General features: G+C 43.6%; 1 protein-coding gene across 3 annotated transcripts in view; it reads left to right on the top strand.

Annotated features, from left to right (window-relative positions):
* LOC115126839 (transcription factor E3-like) overlaps positions 1 to 16161 on the top strand; it is a 51054-nt gene that overhangs the window by 14234 nt on the left and 20659 nt on the right. For 2 of the 3 annotated variants that reach the window (XM_065005131.1, XM_065005130.1), the window contains exons 2-4: positions 6668 to 6781; positions 10551 to 10791; positions 10982 to 11206. In XM_065005131.1, the coding sequence (XP_064861203.1) occupies positions 6668 to 6781; positions 10551 to 10791; positions 10982 to 11206 (580 nt within the window). Of the gene's footprint in view, positions 1 to 126; positions 787 to 6667; positions 6782 to 10550; positions 10792 to 10981; positions 11207 to 16161 lie in introns of those variants that run through there. The other variant, XM_065005132.1, reaches the window with a different exon arrangement.

Here is a 16161-nt window from a genome sequence, read left to right as displayed (position 1 = left end):
ATAAACAGTGGTCTATCTTGGTTTAGTTATACAAATATTTTACTAATAGGCTCCATTTGGCAGGATTTCGTTTAGACTCGGCTATTTTAACGAACGAGAACATGTTATAATGTTTAATCTGCCTCCGTGTCTAATAACAGTAATATTGATACAATGATTCCCCTGCATACTGTGTTGTTACAATGTTTACACCACGATGTTCGCCAGTCATTACTCCAGTTAGGCTACAATATTATAAGGTTTCATTCGACAGAAAGTTGGTGCGTGATTTATAGTAGTCCGGGTAGTAATGGGTTTAGTTCACTTGCTTCCTATTTTTAGCAGCTCTACGGATGCCTGTCATTTTGTCGCGCTGGAGCCTAAGCAATTAATACGATGTAACAAGCCAATTTCTTAGGATACAAAAGGCGTTTTTTAGATGTTATTGTCTAATGGTCATTTGATCGCTGAGGCAAAAAAACAACATATTTTTGGTTGGGACCTAGTTGAATGTTGAGGAGGTTTCTATAAATGTTTTTTTTTGTCGGTTGAACCGTTGAGCGGCGCAGAAGGCTACATCCTCCTCTTCATGATGACAACATGGCTTCCTATTCTACACATTAAAACAAAACAACGACATTTTTGTTTTGACAAACTAATTCTCATTTTTCTGCATAAGTCTAATTGTGAGACTGGAATATTTCCCCACTAAGGACCGATTATGGAATTCCATTACTCGGGTTTCAAGCTAACGGGCTTTCAGTTATTTTTCTCCTGAAGGCAACGGGACTACTTATTAATTTATTGGTGAGTTGGATATATTATTGTTTTCATATTATAATAGTCATAAAGACTAATATGAGCTCGTATTTGGTTCGGTCGTCGCGGTGTCATTCGTCGGTGGTAATTCTAGAACAAGACATCCTGGCGGTGTTTCTGTGTTTACATTCTGTGAACGTCTGCTTGGCATCCGGGGTTGGTGTTTATGGATCTATTTTTCATCCCCTCAGCCTAGGCTACCGACGAGACCTGCTATAATGTGTATTAAACAAGAATATATATGTAACATTTTTACTGAATTACAGTTATATAAGGAAATCAGGCAATTAAAAAATAAAGAATCTTATTAAGGCCATAATCTATGGATTTGACATGACTGGGCAGGGGCGGAGCCATGGGGAGCCAGGAGGCCCAGCCAATCAGAATGAGTTTTTCCCCACTAAAGGGCTTTATTACAGACATAATACTCCTCAGTTTCATCAGCTGTCCAGGAAGCTGGTATGGCATGGTTACATGTGGCCCAGAGTTTTTAGTCTGGTTGAACTTACTGTAAATTCTCTAAAACAACGTTGGAGGCGGTTTATGGTAGAGAAATGAACATTCAATTCTCTGGCAACAGCTCTGGTGGACATGCCTGCAGTCAGCATGCCATTTGCGTGCTCCTTCAAAACTTGAGACATCTGTAGCATTGTGTTGTGAGACAAAAACTGTACATTTTACTGGCCTTTTGTCCCCAGCACAAGGTGCATCTGTGTAATGATCATGCTGTTTAATCAGCTTATCGATATTCCACACCTATCAAGTGGATATATATCTTGGCAAAGGGGAAATGCTCACTAACTGGGATGTAAAAAAAAAAGATTAAAAAAAGAGAAGCTTTTTGTGCGTATGGAAATACTTATTTTCCACCATAATTTGCAAATAACTTAATTAAAAATCCTACAATGTGATTTTCTGGAATAGTTTAAGTGTACCTATGGTGAAAATTACAGGCCTCTCTCATCTTTTTAAGTGGGAGAACTTGCACAATCGGTGGCTGAATAAATACTTTTTTGCCCCACTGTATGTTACTGATCTGTAGTTGTATGTTACTGATCTGTAGTTGTATGTTACTGATCTGTAGTTGTATGTTACTGATCTGTAGTTGTATGTTACTGACCTGTAGTTGTGTGTTACTGATCTGTAGTTGTATGTTACTGACCTGTAGTTGTATGTTACTGACCTGTATGTTACTGATCTGTAGTTGTATGTTACTGACCTGTAGTTGTATGTTACTGATCTGTAGTTGTATGTTACTGATCTGTAGTTGTATGTTACTGATCTGTAGTTGTATGTTACTGACCTGTATGTTACTGATCTGTAGTTGTATGTTACTGATCTGTAGTTGTATGTTACTGACCTGTAGTTGTATGTTACTGATCTGTAGTTGTATGTTACTGACCTGTAGTTGTATGTTACTGATCTGTAGTTGTATGTTACTGACCTGTAGTTGTATGTTACTGATCTGTAGTTGTATGTTACTGACCTGTAGTTGTATGTTACTGACCTGTAGTTGTATGTTACTGACCTGTAGTTGTATGTTTACTGATCTGTATGTTACTGATCTGTAGTTGTATGTTACTGACCTGTAGTTGTATGTTTAGATCTGTAGTTGTATTGTATGTTACTGATCTGTAGTTGTATGTTACTGATCTGTATGTTACTGATCTGTAGTTGTATGTTACTGATCTGTAGTTGTATGTTACTGACCTGTATGTTACTGATCTGAGTTGTATGTTACTGATCTGTAGTTGTATGTTACTGACCTGTAGTTGTATGTTACTGATCTGACCTGTATGTTACTGACCTGTATGTTACTGACCTGTATGTTACTGACCTGTAGTTGTATGTTACTGACCTGTAGTTGTTGTATGTTACTGTAGTTGTATGATCTGTAGTTGTATGTTTACTGTAGTTGTATGTTACCTGTACTGTGTTACTGACCTGTAGTTGTATGTTGTATGTTACTGACCTGTTGTATGTTACTGACCTGTATGTTACTGACCTGTATGTCACTGATCTGTAGTTGTATGTTACTGACCTGTATGTTACTGACCTGTATGTTACTGACCTGTAGTTGTATGTTACTGACCTGTAGTTGTATATTACTGATCTGTAGTTGTATGTTACTGATCTGTAGTTGTATGTTACTGATGTTACTGACCTGTAGTTGTATGTTACTGATCTGTGTATGTTACTGACCTGTAGTTGTTACTGATCTGTAGTTGTATGTTACTGACCTGTAGTTGTATGTTACTGATCTGTAGTTGTATGTTACTGACCTGTAGTTGTATGTTACTGACCTGTAGTTGTATGTTACTGATCTGTAGTTGTATGTTACTGATCTGTAGTTGTATGTTACTGACCTGTAGTTGTATGTTACTGATCTGTAGTTGTATGTTACTGACCTGTATGTTACTGATCTGTATGTTACTGATCTGTAGTTGTATGTTACTGACCTGTAGTTGTATGTTACTGATCTGTAGTTGTATGTTACTGACCTGTAGTTGTATGTTACTGATCTGTAGTTGTATGTTGTATGTTACTGACCTGTAGTTGTATGTTACTGATCTGTAGTTGTATGTTACTGATCTGTAGTTGTATGTTACTGACCTGTAGTTGTATGTTACTGATCTGTAGTTGTATGTTACTGACCTGTAGTTGTATGTTACTGATCTGTATGTTACTGACCTGTAGTTGTATGTTACTGACCTGTAGTTGTATGTTACTGACCTGTAGTTGTATGTTACTGATCTGTAGTTGTATGTTACTGACCTGTAGTTGTATGTTACTTGTATGTTACTGACCTGTAGTTGTATGTTACTGATCTGTAGTTGTATGTTACTGACCTGTATGTTACTGACCTGTAGTTGTATGTTACTGACCTGTAGTTGTATATTACTGATCTGTAGTTGTATGTTACTGACCTGTAGTTGTATGTTACTGACCTGTAGTTGTATGTTACTGACCTGTAGTTGTATGTTACTGATTGTGTTAGTTGTATGTTACTGACCTGTATGTTATCTGACCTGTATGTTACTGACCTGTAGTTGTATGTTACTGACCTGTAGTTGTATGTTACTGATCTGTAGTTGTATGTTACTGACCTGTAGTTGTTACTGATCTGTAGTTGTATTACTGTAGTTGATCTGTAGTTGTATGTTACTGACCTGTAGTTGTATGACCTGTATGTTACTGATCTGTAGTTGTATGTTACTGACCTGTATGTACTGACCTGTATGTTACTAGTTGTATGTTACTGACCTGTAGTTGTATGTTACTGTTACTGATCTGTAGTTGTATGTTACTGATCTGTAGTTGTATGTTACTGACCTGTATGTTATCTGTTGTATGTTACTGACCTGTAGTTGTATGTTACTGATCTGTTACTGTTGTATGTTACTACTGTTACCTGTAGTTGTATGTTACTGACCTCTGTAGTTACTGTATGTTACTGACCTGTAGTTGTATGTTACTGATCTGTAGTTGTATGTTACTGACCTGTATGTTGTATGTGTTCTGTAGTTGTATGTTACTGACCTGTATGTTACTGATCTGTATGTGATCTGTAGTTGTATGTTACTGACCTGTAGTTGTATGTTACTGATCTGTAGTTGTATGTTTACTGATCTGTAGTTGTATGTTACTGACCTGTAGTTTGTATGTTACTGTAGTTGTATGTTACTGACCTGTAGTTGTATGTTACTTGTAGTTGTATGTTACTGATCTGTATGTTACTTGTATGTTACTGACCTGTTACTGAGTTGTATGTTACTGATCTGTAGTTGTATGTTACTGACCTGTGTTGTATGTTACTGACCTGTAGTTGTATGTTACTGACTGACTGATCTGTAGTTGTATGTTTGACTGTATGTTACCTGTAGTTGTATGTTACTGACCTGACCTGTAGTTGTATGTTACTGATCTGTATGTTACTGACCTGTAGTTGTATGTTACTGACCTGTAGTTGTATGTTACTGTTGTATGTTACTGACCTGTAGTTGTATGTTACTGATCTGTAGTTGTATGTTACTATGTTTACTGATCTGTATGTTATGTTACCTGTTGTATGTATGTTTACTGACCTGTAGTTGTATGTTACTGATCTGTAGTTGTATGTTTACTGACCTGTAGTTGTATGTGTTACTGACCTGTTACTGACTGTAGTTGTATGTTACTGTATGTTAGTTGTATGTTACTGATCTGTAGTTGTATGTTACTGATCTGTAGTTGTATGTTACTGATCTGTAGTTGTATGTTTACTGATCTGTAGTTGTATGTTACTGACCTGTCTGTACTGTTGTATGTTACTGACCTGTAGTTGTATGTTACTGATCTTGTATGTTACTGACCTGTATGTTACTGACCTGTAGTTGTATGTTACTGATCTGTATGTTGTTACTGATCTGTAGTTGTATGTTACTGACCTGTAGTTGTATGTTACTGATCTGTTGTATGTGTTACTGTATGTTACTGACCTGTAGTTGTATGTTACTGACCTGTAGTTGTATGTTACTGATCTGTAGTTGTATGTTACTGACCTGTAGTTGTATGTTACTGACCTGTGTTACTGTAGTTGTATGTTACTGACCTGTAGTTGTATGTTACTGACCTGTAGTTGTATGTTACTGACCTGTAGTTGTATGTACTGACCTGTAGTTGTATGTTACTGAGTCTGTATGTTACTGATCTGTAGTTGTATGTTACTGACCTGTAGTTGTTGTATGTTGTATGTTTACTGACCTGTAGTTGTATGTTACTGACCTGTAGTTGTATGTTACTGACTGTAGTTGTAGATTTGATGCACTATTGTAAGTTGTATGTTACTGACCTGTAGTTGTATGTTGTATGTTACTGACCTGTATGTTACTGACCTGTAGTTGTATGTTACTGATCTGTAGTTGTATGTTACTGACCTGTAGTTGTATGTTGTATGTTACTGACCTGTAGTTGTATGTTGTATGTTACTGACCTGTAGTTGTATGTTACTGATCTGTAGTTGTATGTTACTGACCTGTAGTTGTATGTTGTATGTTACTGACCTGTAGTTGTATGTTACTGACCTGTATATTACTGATCTGTAGTTGTATGTTACTGATCTGTAGTTGTATGTTACTGACCTGTGTGTTGCTGATCTGTAGTTGTATGTTACTGACCTGTAGTTGTATGTTACTGATCTGTATGTTACTGATCTGTAGTTGTATGTTACTGATCTGTATGTTACTGTTACCTGTTACTGATTGTATGTTACTGACCTGTAGTTGTATGTTACTGACCTGTATGTTACTGATCTGTAGTTGTATATTACTGATCTGTAGTTGTATGTTACTGACCTGTAGTTGTATGTTACTGACCTGTAGTTGTATGTTACTGATCTGTAGTTGTATGTTACTGATCTGTAGTTGTATGTTACTGACCTGTATGTTACTGACCTGTATGTTACTGATCTGTAGTTGTATGTTACTGACCTGTAGTTGTATGTTACTGACCTGTAGTTGTATGTTACTGATCTGTAGTTGTATGTTACTGACCTGTAGTTGTGTGTTACTGACCTGTAGTTGTATGTTACTGACCTGTAGTTGTATGTTACTGATCTGTAGTTGTATGTTACTGATCTGACCTGTATGTTACTGACCTGTAGTTGTATGTTACTGACCTGTAGTTGTATGTTACTGACCTGTAGTTGTATCTTACTGATCTGTAGTTGTATGTTACTGATCTGTAGTTGTATGTTACTGATCTGTAGTTGTATGTTACTGATCTGTAGTTGTATGTTACTGATCTGTAGTTGTATGTTACTGATCTGTAGTTGTATGTTACTGACCTGTAGTTGTATGTTACTGATCTGTAGTTGTTGTTGTGTTTCCAGTGTGGAGCCTCTCCTCCCTGAGTCGGGGATAGTAGCAGATATCGAGGTTGAGAGCATCCTCCCTAAAGACTCTGATACCTTCTACCAGCTGAAGAGCCAGCCCATCACTCTGAGGTGAATATATATGCACACACACACACACACGGTTCTAGGTCAGACCAGATGCTATCTTCATGTCGGTCTATCCTCCCATTCTTGTCCTCCCCTGTCCACCATGTACACGGAACTTGTCATTGCATGCTTAAGTCAATCCAATCAAAATGGATTTGTTCACAGGCGCCGAATGCAACGGGTGTAGACTTAACCGTGAGATGCTTCCTCACGAGCCCTTCAACGATGCAGAGTTAAAGAATAATGGTAACACGAGGAATACAATAAACAAGAATGAAGCTATATACAGGGAGTACCAGATCAATGTGCAGGGGTACGAGGTATTGCTTTACGAGCCCTTGACCAACACATGCAGAGTTAAAACATCGATAATAGAAAATGAAAAAATAGTAACACGAGGAAATAAGGAAATGATTCTCTCTGCGTCACGATAGAGACAGACAATCCAGGTTACTGTTGTTGTTCCTCTTGTCTAAACGCCTGGGGATTCCCACAGTGTATTCACAGTGACTCAGCGAGAATACACGGCCACATCGAGGAAGATGAGAGGCAGTGTTATTCGTCTTTAGTTGCTGTTTTTTTTTTTTTTTTAAACGAGAGAGAAGCTGTTAATGACATTCTCCAGTTGGGGTGTAGTAATGGTGGTATTTGTGTGACAATTGAAAGACTAATGTTTGATTCGATTGTTAATTGTAGTGTGTACAGTAACAATGTTGTTATCTCGATAGGGGAACATCAGACAGATTTAAACATCTTCATTTCCACTTTGGAGAGGTTGTGTTCACTGCTGAAGGAAGTACAGAAGTAACTTCACACAATCCTTAGTCATGTTGATCTATATCTTGGAATCACACAACTTTATATAGTCATGTTAGTTCAAGCGTGATCATGTTTGTGGGAACTTCTGACTGGGAAAGCCCCCCCAGGGTGAAGGTAAGGTCACTTCTGACTGGGAAAGCCCCCCCAGGGTGAAGGTAAGGTCACTTCTGACTGGGAAAACACCCCCAGGGTGAAGGTAAGGTCACTTCTGACTGGGAAAGCCCCCCCAGGGTGAAGGTAAGGTCACTTCTGACTGGGAAAGCCCCCCCAGGGTGAAGGTAAGGTCACTTCTGACTGGGAAAGCCCTCCCAGGGTGAAGGTAAGGTCACTTCTGACTGGGAAAGCCCTCCCAGGGTGAAGGTAAGGAAGCCCTCCCAGGGTGAAGGTAAGTGACTTGGTTTGTAGTTTTGATTCCCTCGTCTCCTTGTGTGTATCCAGGGGTGACTGAGGAAGACGTTAACAGCAGAGGGTTTAGGGTGTAGGGTTTTAGTTCCTAGTGACTAATCTGGTATGGTTACTGGGTGTAGGGTTTAGGGTTTTAGTTCCTAGTGACTAATCTAGTATGGTTACTGGGTGTAGGGTTTTAGTTCCTAGTGACTAATCTGGTATGGTTACTGGGTGTTGGGTTTTAGTTCCTAGTGACTAATCTGGTATGGTTACTGGGTGTTGGGTTTTAGTTCCTAGTGACTAATCTGGTATGGTTACTGGGTGTAGGGTTTTAGTTCCTAGTGACTAATCTGGTATGGTTACTGGGTGTTGGGTTTTAGTTCCTAGTGACTAATCTAGTATGGTTACTGGGTGTAGGGTTTTAGTTCCTAGTGACTAATCTGGTATGGTTACTGGGTGTAGGGTTTTAGTTCCTAGTGACTAATCTGGTATGGTTACTGGGTGTAGGGTTTTAGTTCCTAGTGACTAATCTGGTATGGCTACTGGGTGTTGGGTTTAGGGTGTAGGGTTTTAGTTCCTAGTGACTAATCTGGTATGGTTACTGGGTGTAGGGTGTAGGGTTTTGGTTCCTAGTGACTAATCTGGTATGGTTACTGGGTGTAGGGTTTTAGTTCCTAGTGACTGATCTGGTATGGCTACTGGGTGTAGGGTTTAGGGTTTTAGTTCCTAGTGACGAATCTGGTATGGTTACTGGGTGTAGGGTTTAGGGTGTAGGGTTTTAGTTCCTAGTGACTGATCTGGTATGGCTACTGGCTACTGGGTTTATGGTGTAGGGTTTATGGTGTAAGGTTTAGGGTGTAGGGTGACTAGTAGTGACTGATCTGGTATGGCTACTAGGACAATGACAGCAGAGAGTTAGACTCCCTGTGTGAGGCTACTAGGGTGTAGGGTTTATGGTGTAGGGTTTATGGTGTAGGGTGTAGGGTGACTAGTAGTGACTGATCTGGTATGGCTAGTAGGGCGATGACAGTAGAGAGTTAGACTCCCTGTGTGAGGCTACTAGGGTGTAGGGTTTAGGGTGTAGGGTGACTAGTAGTGACTGATCTGGTATGGCTACTAGGACGATGACAGCAGAGAGTTAAGACTCCCTGTGTGAGGCTACTAAGGTGTAGGGTTTAGGGTGTAGGGTTTAGGGTGTAGGGTTTAGTTGACTTCTAGGGGCTTCCCAGTGAGTCACTCAGCAGGATGGAAATATACAGTATCTCTATGTAACTACAGAGTCTTGTGAAAATAGTGTTCTGTTCTTTCAGTTGTCCTTGTGGAAACTGACTTGTAATCGTAACTGACCCGGTGCACTGCAATCTGAACCCCTGGACTTTAACTGCTACATATTGTACTGTCTACATAGTATCATCGTTCACTGAGTTCTGCCTCTCTTCATCACGGAGGAGACTGAGGTCTTGAGAAGAACCTTCTGGTCGCTGCTATTTCAATTCACTGAGTTCTGCCTCTCTTCATCACGGAGACTGAGGTCTTCATCACGGAGACTGAGGTCTTGAGAAGAACCTTCTGGTCGCTGCTATTTCAATTCACTGAGTTCTGCCTCTTCATCACGGAGACTGAGGTCTTGAGAAGAACCTTCTGGTCGCTGCTATTTCAATTCACTGAGTTCTGCCTCTTCATCACGGAGACTGAGGTCTTCATCACGGAGACTGAGGTCTTCATCACGGAGACTGAGGTCTTCATCACGGAGACTGAGGTCTTCATCACGGAGACTGAGGTCTTCATCACGGAGACTGAGGTCTTGAGAAGAACCTTCTGGTTGCTGCTATTTCAATTCACTGAGTTCTGCCTCTTCATCACGGAGAAGACTGAGGTCTTCATCACGGAGACTGAGGTCTTCATCACGGAGACTGAGGTCTTGAGAAGAACCTTCTGGTCGCTGCTATTTCAATTCACTGAGTTCTGCCTCTTCATCACGGAGACTGAGGTCTTCATCACGGAGACTGAGGTCTTGAGAAGAACCTTCTGGTTGCTGCTATTTCAATTCACTGTGTTCTGCCTCTCTTCATCACGGAGAAGACGGAGGTCTTCATCACGGAGAAGACGGAGGTCTTCATCACGGAGAAGACGGAGGTCTTCATCACGGAGAAGACGGAGGTCTTCATCACGGAGAAGACGGAGGTCTTGAGAAGAACCTTCTGGTGCAGCGTTGACATTTTAACAGCCTCGACTGTAAATCCTGCTTCTGTTTGTTCTCTCTCTCCTGCTTATTTCACTGCATCGATGCTCATTTCACGGCATTGATGCTCATTTCACTGCATTGATGCTTATTTCACTGCATTGATGCTGATGCTTATTTCACTGCATTGATGCTTATTTCACTGCATTGATGTATACTCAATGTATATATATTGTTTAATTTATGTTTTATATTGTATACAGTTTCTATACTGTCCCTGTCCCGTCCCCCTCCCCTTGCAGCCAGTCTCTGTCCTCCAATCAAATTGGGGACAATAAAGCTAAACATAGTGACGTGACTCTGTCCCCCCCCTCCTCTCTGCAGCGTGTCCCAACCCCCCTCTGACACGACGTCTCCCTCCACCGGTTCGGTGATGACGTCCCGGGTGTTGATGAGGCAGGAGCTGATGCGCCAGCAGGCCAGGGACCAGGAGAGGAGAGAGGCCCAGCACCAGGTCTCCTCGGCCCAGCTACGCACCACCGACTCCTCCCCAGCCATCTCCGTGGCTCCGGGGCATACCGGGGCCAGACCTCCCCCTGCTCAGGTCCCTGTGGAGGTCCTTAAGGTAGGCCATGCCCCAGCTGGAGCGCTCTGACCACTGTATTTTGGGGAGGACTAAGCTTGCTTGTGACAACAAATGCCCTTTCTGTTTGTGCTTATAAAACAGAAGTCTTTACAGTTCATTATAACCAGATTATAATGCGTTTTACCTGCATTTGATCGCTGACTAATCTCACCATCTCTCTCTCCTGTAGGTTCAGACACACCTGGAGAACCCAACATGGTATCACATCCAGGCCTCCCAGAGACAGCAGGTTAAACACTACCTCTCCTCCACCCTGGGGAACAAACTGACCAATCAGACGCTGGGCGCCTCCCCCTCGCCTCAGTCCGGCTCCGCCCCCTCTCTCCAGCCTGCAGCCAGTAGCTCTCCCAGCAGCCCATTGGCTGTGCTCAGCCTGAGCTCCAACAAAGAGGAGGTACATCACCGTTTAGTAACCATAGAGATACAAAATGAATACTGTTCTGTTTTCATTCTGTGGCCTCGACATCTCAACCCTGTATAGGAAGTAGATGGGAGCTTGGGTTGAATTTGAATCCTGAAAAACCAGGGGGAAAATGCCTGTGTAAATACCATGATGGGGGAAAATAATGCACTTCTGTTCAGCCGCTTCAAACATCTCTACACCTAAACAACAGTAGGTTTCCGTCAGCTGCTGTTTCCTAAATATTAGGTCATCTACATTTTATGTAGATTTTATTGTAAGTTTATTTGGGTGTTCCTCCATAGGTATTATACACTGTCTTGGTCTTCCAGTTTTAAATTCAACAAGAGCTCCCCTGTAATAAAACAAATGGCATTCTGTTGTCGCCTCACTGTATGGTGGTCTGTCTGTCTGTCTGGGGCTGGTCTGTCTGTCTGTCTGGGGCTGGTCTGTCTGTCTGACTGGGGCTGGTCTGTCTGTCTGCCTGTCTGGGGCTGGTCTGTCTGACTGGGGCTGGACTGTCTGTCTGTCTGACTGTCTGTCTGACTGGGGCTGGTCTGTCTGTCTGACTGACTGGGGCTGTTCTCTGTCTGTCTGACTGACTGGGGCTGTTCTGTCTTTCTGACTGTCTGGGGCTGGTCTGTCTGACTGACTGACTGGGGCTGTTCTGTCTTTCTGCCTGTTTGGGGATGGTCTGTATGTCTGACTGGGGCTGGTCTGTATGTCTGACTGGGGCTGGTCTGTCTGACTGGGGCTGGTCTGTATGTCTGTCTGTCTGACTGTCTGACTGACTGGGGCTGTTCTGTCTTTCTGCCTGTTTGGGGCTGGACTGTATGTCTGTCTGGGGCTGGACTGTATGTCTGACTGGGGCTGGTCTGTCTGTCTGTCTGACTGTCTGTCTGACTGGGGCTGGTCTGTCTGACTGCGGCTGGACTGTATGTCTGACTGGGGCTGGTCTGTATGTCTGACTGGGGCTGGTCTGTCTGTCTGACTGTCTGTCTGACTGGGGCTGGTCTGTCTGACTGCGGCTGGACTGTATGTCTGTCTGGGGCTGGTCTGTATGTCTGTCTGGGGCTGGTCTGTCTGACTGGGGCTGGTCTGTCTGACTGGGGCTGGTCTGTCTGACTGGGGCTGGTCTGTCTGTCTGACTGGGGCTGGTCTGTCTGTCTGTCTGACTGGGGCTGGTCTGTCTGTCTGTCTGACTGGGGCTGGTCTGTCTGACTGGGGCTGGTCTGTCTGTCTGTCTGACTGGGGCTGGTCTGTCTGTCTGTCTGACTGGGGCTGGTCTGTCTGTCTGTCTGACTGGGGCTGGTCTGTCTGTCTGACTGGGGCTGGTCTGTCTGTCTGTCTGACTGGGGCTGGTCTGTCTGTCTGACTGGGGCTGTCTCCTGCACCTTTCTCTTTGTGTGTTTGGCACCACATCGTTCTGTTAAATACAACATCGGCCTGTCTAATAACCTCTGCACACTTCACAATTCATACCGATACCGCAGAGACTTCAATTAAAGGTGTCCTCCACTGCCTGTTGCTCTCAGTCTGTGTATTCGCTTCTGGAGAAAAACCTCATTAATTTGTCCTTGAGGGGATGAATAAAGTTTAATTGAAATGTAATTGAACTGCAAGTCAGTGTGTCGATAAAGCTCTTACTCAGACTTCTATGGCTCTAAAGGAGGGGTTGAAATAATCTGAAGAAGACATTTCATAATAAGAGTCTGAAGACATTTCATAATAAGAGTCCGAAGAAGACATTTCATAATAAGATTCTGAAGACATTTCATAATAAGAGTCTGAAGAAGACATTTCATAATAAGAGTCTGAAGAAGACATTTCATAATAAGAGTCTGAAGAAGACATTTCATAATAAGAGTCTGAAGAAGACATTTCATAATAAGATTCTGAAGACATTTCATAATAAGAGTCTGAAGAAGACATTTCATAATAAGATTCTGAAGACATTTCATAATAAGAGTCTGAAGACATTTCATAATAAGATTCTGAAGACATTTCATAATAAGATTCTGAAGACATTTCATAAAAAGATTCTGAAGACATTTCATAATAAGATTCTGAAGACATTTCATAATAAGATTCTGAAGACATTTCATAAAAAGATTCTGAAGACATTTCATAAAAAGATTCTGAAGACATTTCATAAAAAGATTCTGAAGACATTTCATAAAAAGATTCTGAAGACATTTCATAATAAGATTCTGAAGAAGACATTTCATAAAAAGATTCTGAAGACATTTCATAATAAGATTCTGAAGACATTTCATAAAAAGATTCTGAAGACATTTCATAATAAGATTCTGAAGACATTTCATAATAAGATTCTGAAGACATTTCATAATAAGATTCTGAAGAAGACATTTCATAATAAGATTCTGAAGACATTTCATAAAAAGATTCTGAAGACATTTCATAAAAAGATTCTGAAGACATTTCATAATAAGAGTCTGAAGAAGACATTTCATAATAAGAGTCTGAAGAAGACATTTCATAATAAGAGTCCGAAGAAGACATTTCATAATAAGAGTCTGAAGAAGACATTTCATAATAAGATTCTGAAGACATTTCATAATAAGATTCTGAAGACATTTCATAAAAAGATTCTGAAGACATTTCATAAAAAGATTCTGAAGACATTTCATAATAAGATTCTGAAGACATTTCATAAAAAGAGTGTGAAGAAACCATTTCACAGAAAGTGTAAAGAAGCCGTTTTCTAGGAAGTGCGTGAGTCCATTTCATTGTGGCTTTGCGAAGTGGTGCCTCATTCATAAAGTGCTGTGTGTGGAGTGTTTCCAGTGAGGTTTCCTATGAATGACTCACCCTGTCTAACGCGTTAGGGTGTATCTCTGGTATCTCTGGCCCGAGGTGCCGGGAGACAAGGGACCATACGTATCAAGCACCTCAGACTAGGAGCACTGATCTGGGATCAGGTTTGCCATTTAGCTGATCATGGAGGGAGGGTAGATTATTATTAGGTATTTTATTTCACCTTTATTTAACCAGGTAGACCAGTTGAGAACAAGTTCTCATTTACAAGATAAAGCAAAGCTGTTCGACACATACAACAACACAGAGTTACAACATAAGTAGAAAAAGGCTATATACAGTGTGTGCAAAGGAGGTAGATGTGGGAGGGAGGGTAGATGTGGGAGGGAGGGAGGGTAGATGTGGGAGGGAGGGAGGGTAGATGAGGGAGGGAGGGGGTAGATGTGGGAGGGAGGGAGGGTAGATGAGGGAGGGAAGGTAGATGTGGGAGGGAGGGGGTAGATGTGGGAGGGAGGGAGGGTAGATGAGGGAGGGAAGGTAGATGTGGGAGGGAGGGGGTAGATGTGGGAGGGAGGGAGGGTAGATGAGGGAGGGAAGGTAAATGTGGGAGGGAGGGAGGGAGGGTAGATGTGGGAGGGAGGGGGTAGATGTGGGAGGGAGGGAGGGTAGATGAGGGAGGGAAGGTAAATGTGGGAGGGAGGGAGGGAAGGTAGATGTGGGAGGGAGGGGGTAGATGTGGGAGGGAGGGAGGGTAGATGAGGGAGGGAAGGTAAATGTGGGAGGGAGGGAGGGAGGGTAGATGTGGGAGGGAGGGGGTAGATGAGGGAGGGAGGGTAGATGAGGGAGGGAAGGTAAATGTGGGAGGGAGGGAGGGAAGGTAGATGTGGGAGGGAGGGGGTAGATGTGGGAGGGAGGGAGGGTAGATGAGGGAGGGAAGGTAAATGTGGGAGGGAGGGAGGGAGGGAGGGTAGATGTGGGAGGGAGGGGGTAGATGAGGGAGGGAAGGTAAATGTGGGAGGGAGGGTAGATGAGGGAGGGAGGGTAGATGAGGGAGGGAAGGTAAATGTGGGAGGGAGGGAGGGTAGATGAGGGAGGGAAGGTAAATGTGGGAGGGAGGGGGTAGATGAGGGAGGGAGGGAGGGTAGATGAGGGAGGGAGGGAGGGTAGAGGGAGGGAGGGAGGGTAGATGAGGGAGGGAGGGTAGATGAGGGAGGGTAGATGTGGGTGGGAGGGAGGGAGGGTAGATGTGGGAGGGAGGGTAGATGTGGGAGGGAGGGTAGATGAGGGAGGGAGGGTAGATGTGGGAGGGAGGGAGGGTAGATGTGGGTGGGAGGGAGGGTAGATGAGGGATGGAGGGAGGGTAGATGTGGGAGGGAGGGTAGATGTGGGAGGGAGGGTAGATGTGGGAGGGAGGGAGGGTAGATGTGGGAGGGGAGGGGGGTAGATGTGGGAGGGAGGGAGGGTAGATGTGGGAGGGAGGGAGGGAGGGTAGATGTGGGAGGGAGGGTAGATGAGGGAGGGAGGGAGGGTAGATGTGGGAGGGAGGGAGGGTAGATGTGGGAGGGAGGGAGGGTAGATGTGGGAGGGAGGGTAGATGTGGGAGGGAGGGTAGATGAGGGAGGGAGGGAGGGTAGATGTGGGAGGGAGGGTAGATGAGGGAGGGAGGGTAGATGTGGGAGGGAGGGAGGGTAGATGAGGGAGGGAGGGGGTAGATGTGGGAGGGAGGGTAGATGAGGGAGGGAGGGAGGGTAGATGTGGGAGGGAGGGAGGGTAGATGAGGGAGGGAGGGAGGGAGGGTAGATGTGGGAGGGAGGGAGGGTAGATGTGGGAGGGAGGGAGGGTAGATGAGGGAGGGAGGGTAGATGATGGAGGGAGGGAGGGTAGATGAGGGAGGGAGGGTAGATGTGGGAGGGAGGGAGGGTAGATGAGGGAGGGAGGGAGGGTAGATGAGGAAGGGAGGGTAGATGTGGGAAGGAGGGTAGATGAGGGAGGGAGGGAGGGTAGATGTGGGAGGGAGGGAGGGTAGATGTGGGAGGGAGGGAGGGTAGATGTGGGAGGGAGGGTAGATGAGGGAGGGAGGGGGTAGATGAGGGAGGGAGGGAGGGTAGATGTGGGAGGGAGGGGGTAGATGTGGGAGGGAGGGGGTAGATGTGGGAGGGAGGGAGGGTAGA

This window comes from Oncorhynchus nerka, linkage group LG20 (assembly GCF_034236695.1).
Source record: "Oncorhynchus nerka isolate Pitt River linkage group LG20, Oner_Uvic_2.0, whole genome shotgun sequence".
Taxonomy (NCBI): Eukaryota; Metazoa; Chordata; class Actinopteri; order Salmoniformes; family Salmonidae; genus Oncorhynchus; species Oncorhynchus nerka.
This window is presented reverse-complemented; position numbering and strand designations above follow the sequence as displayed.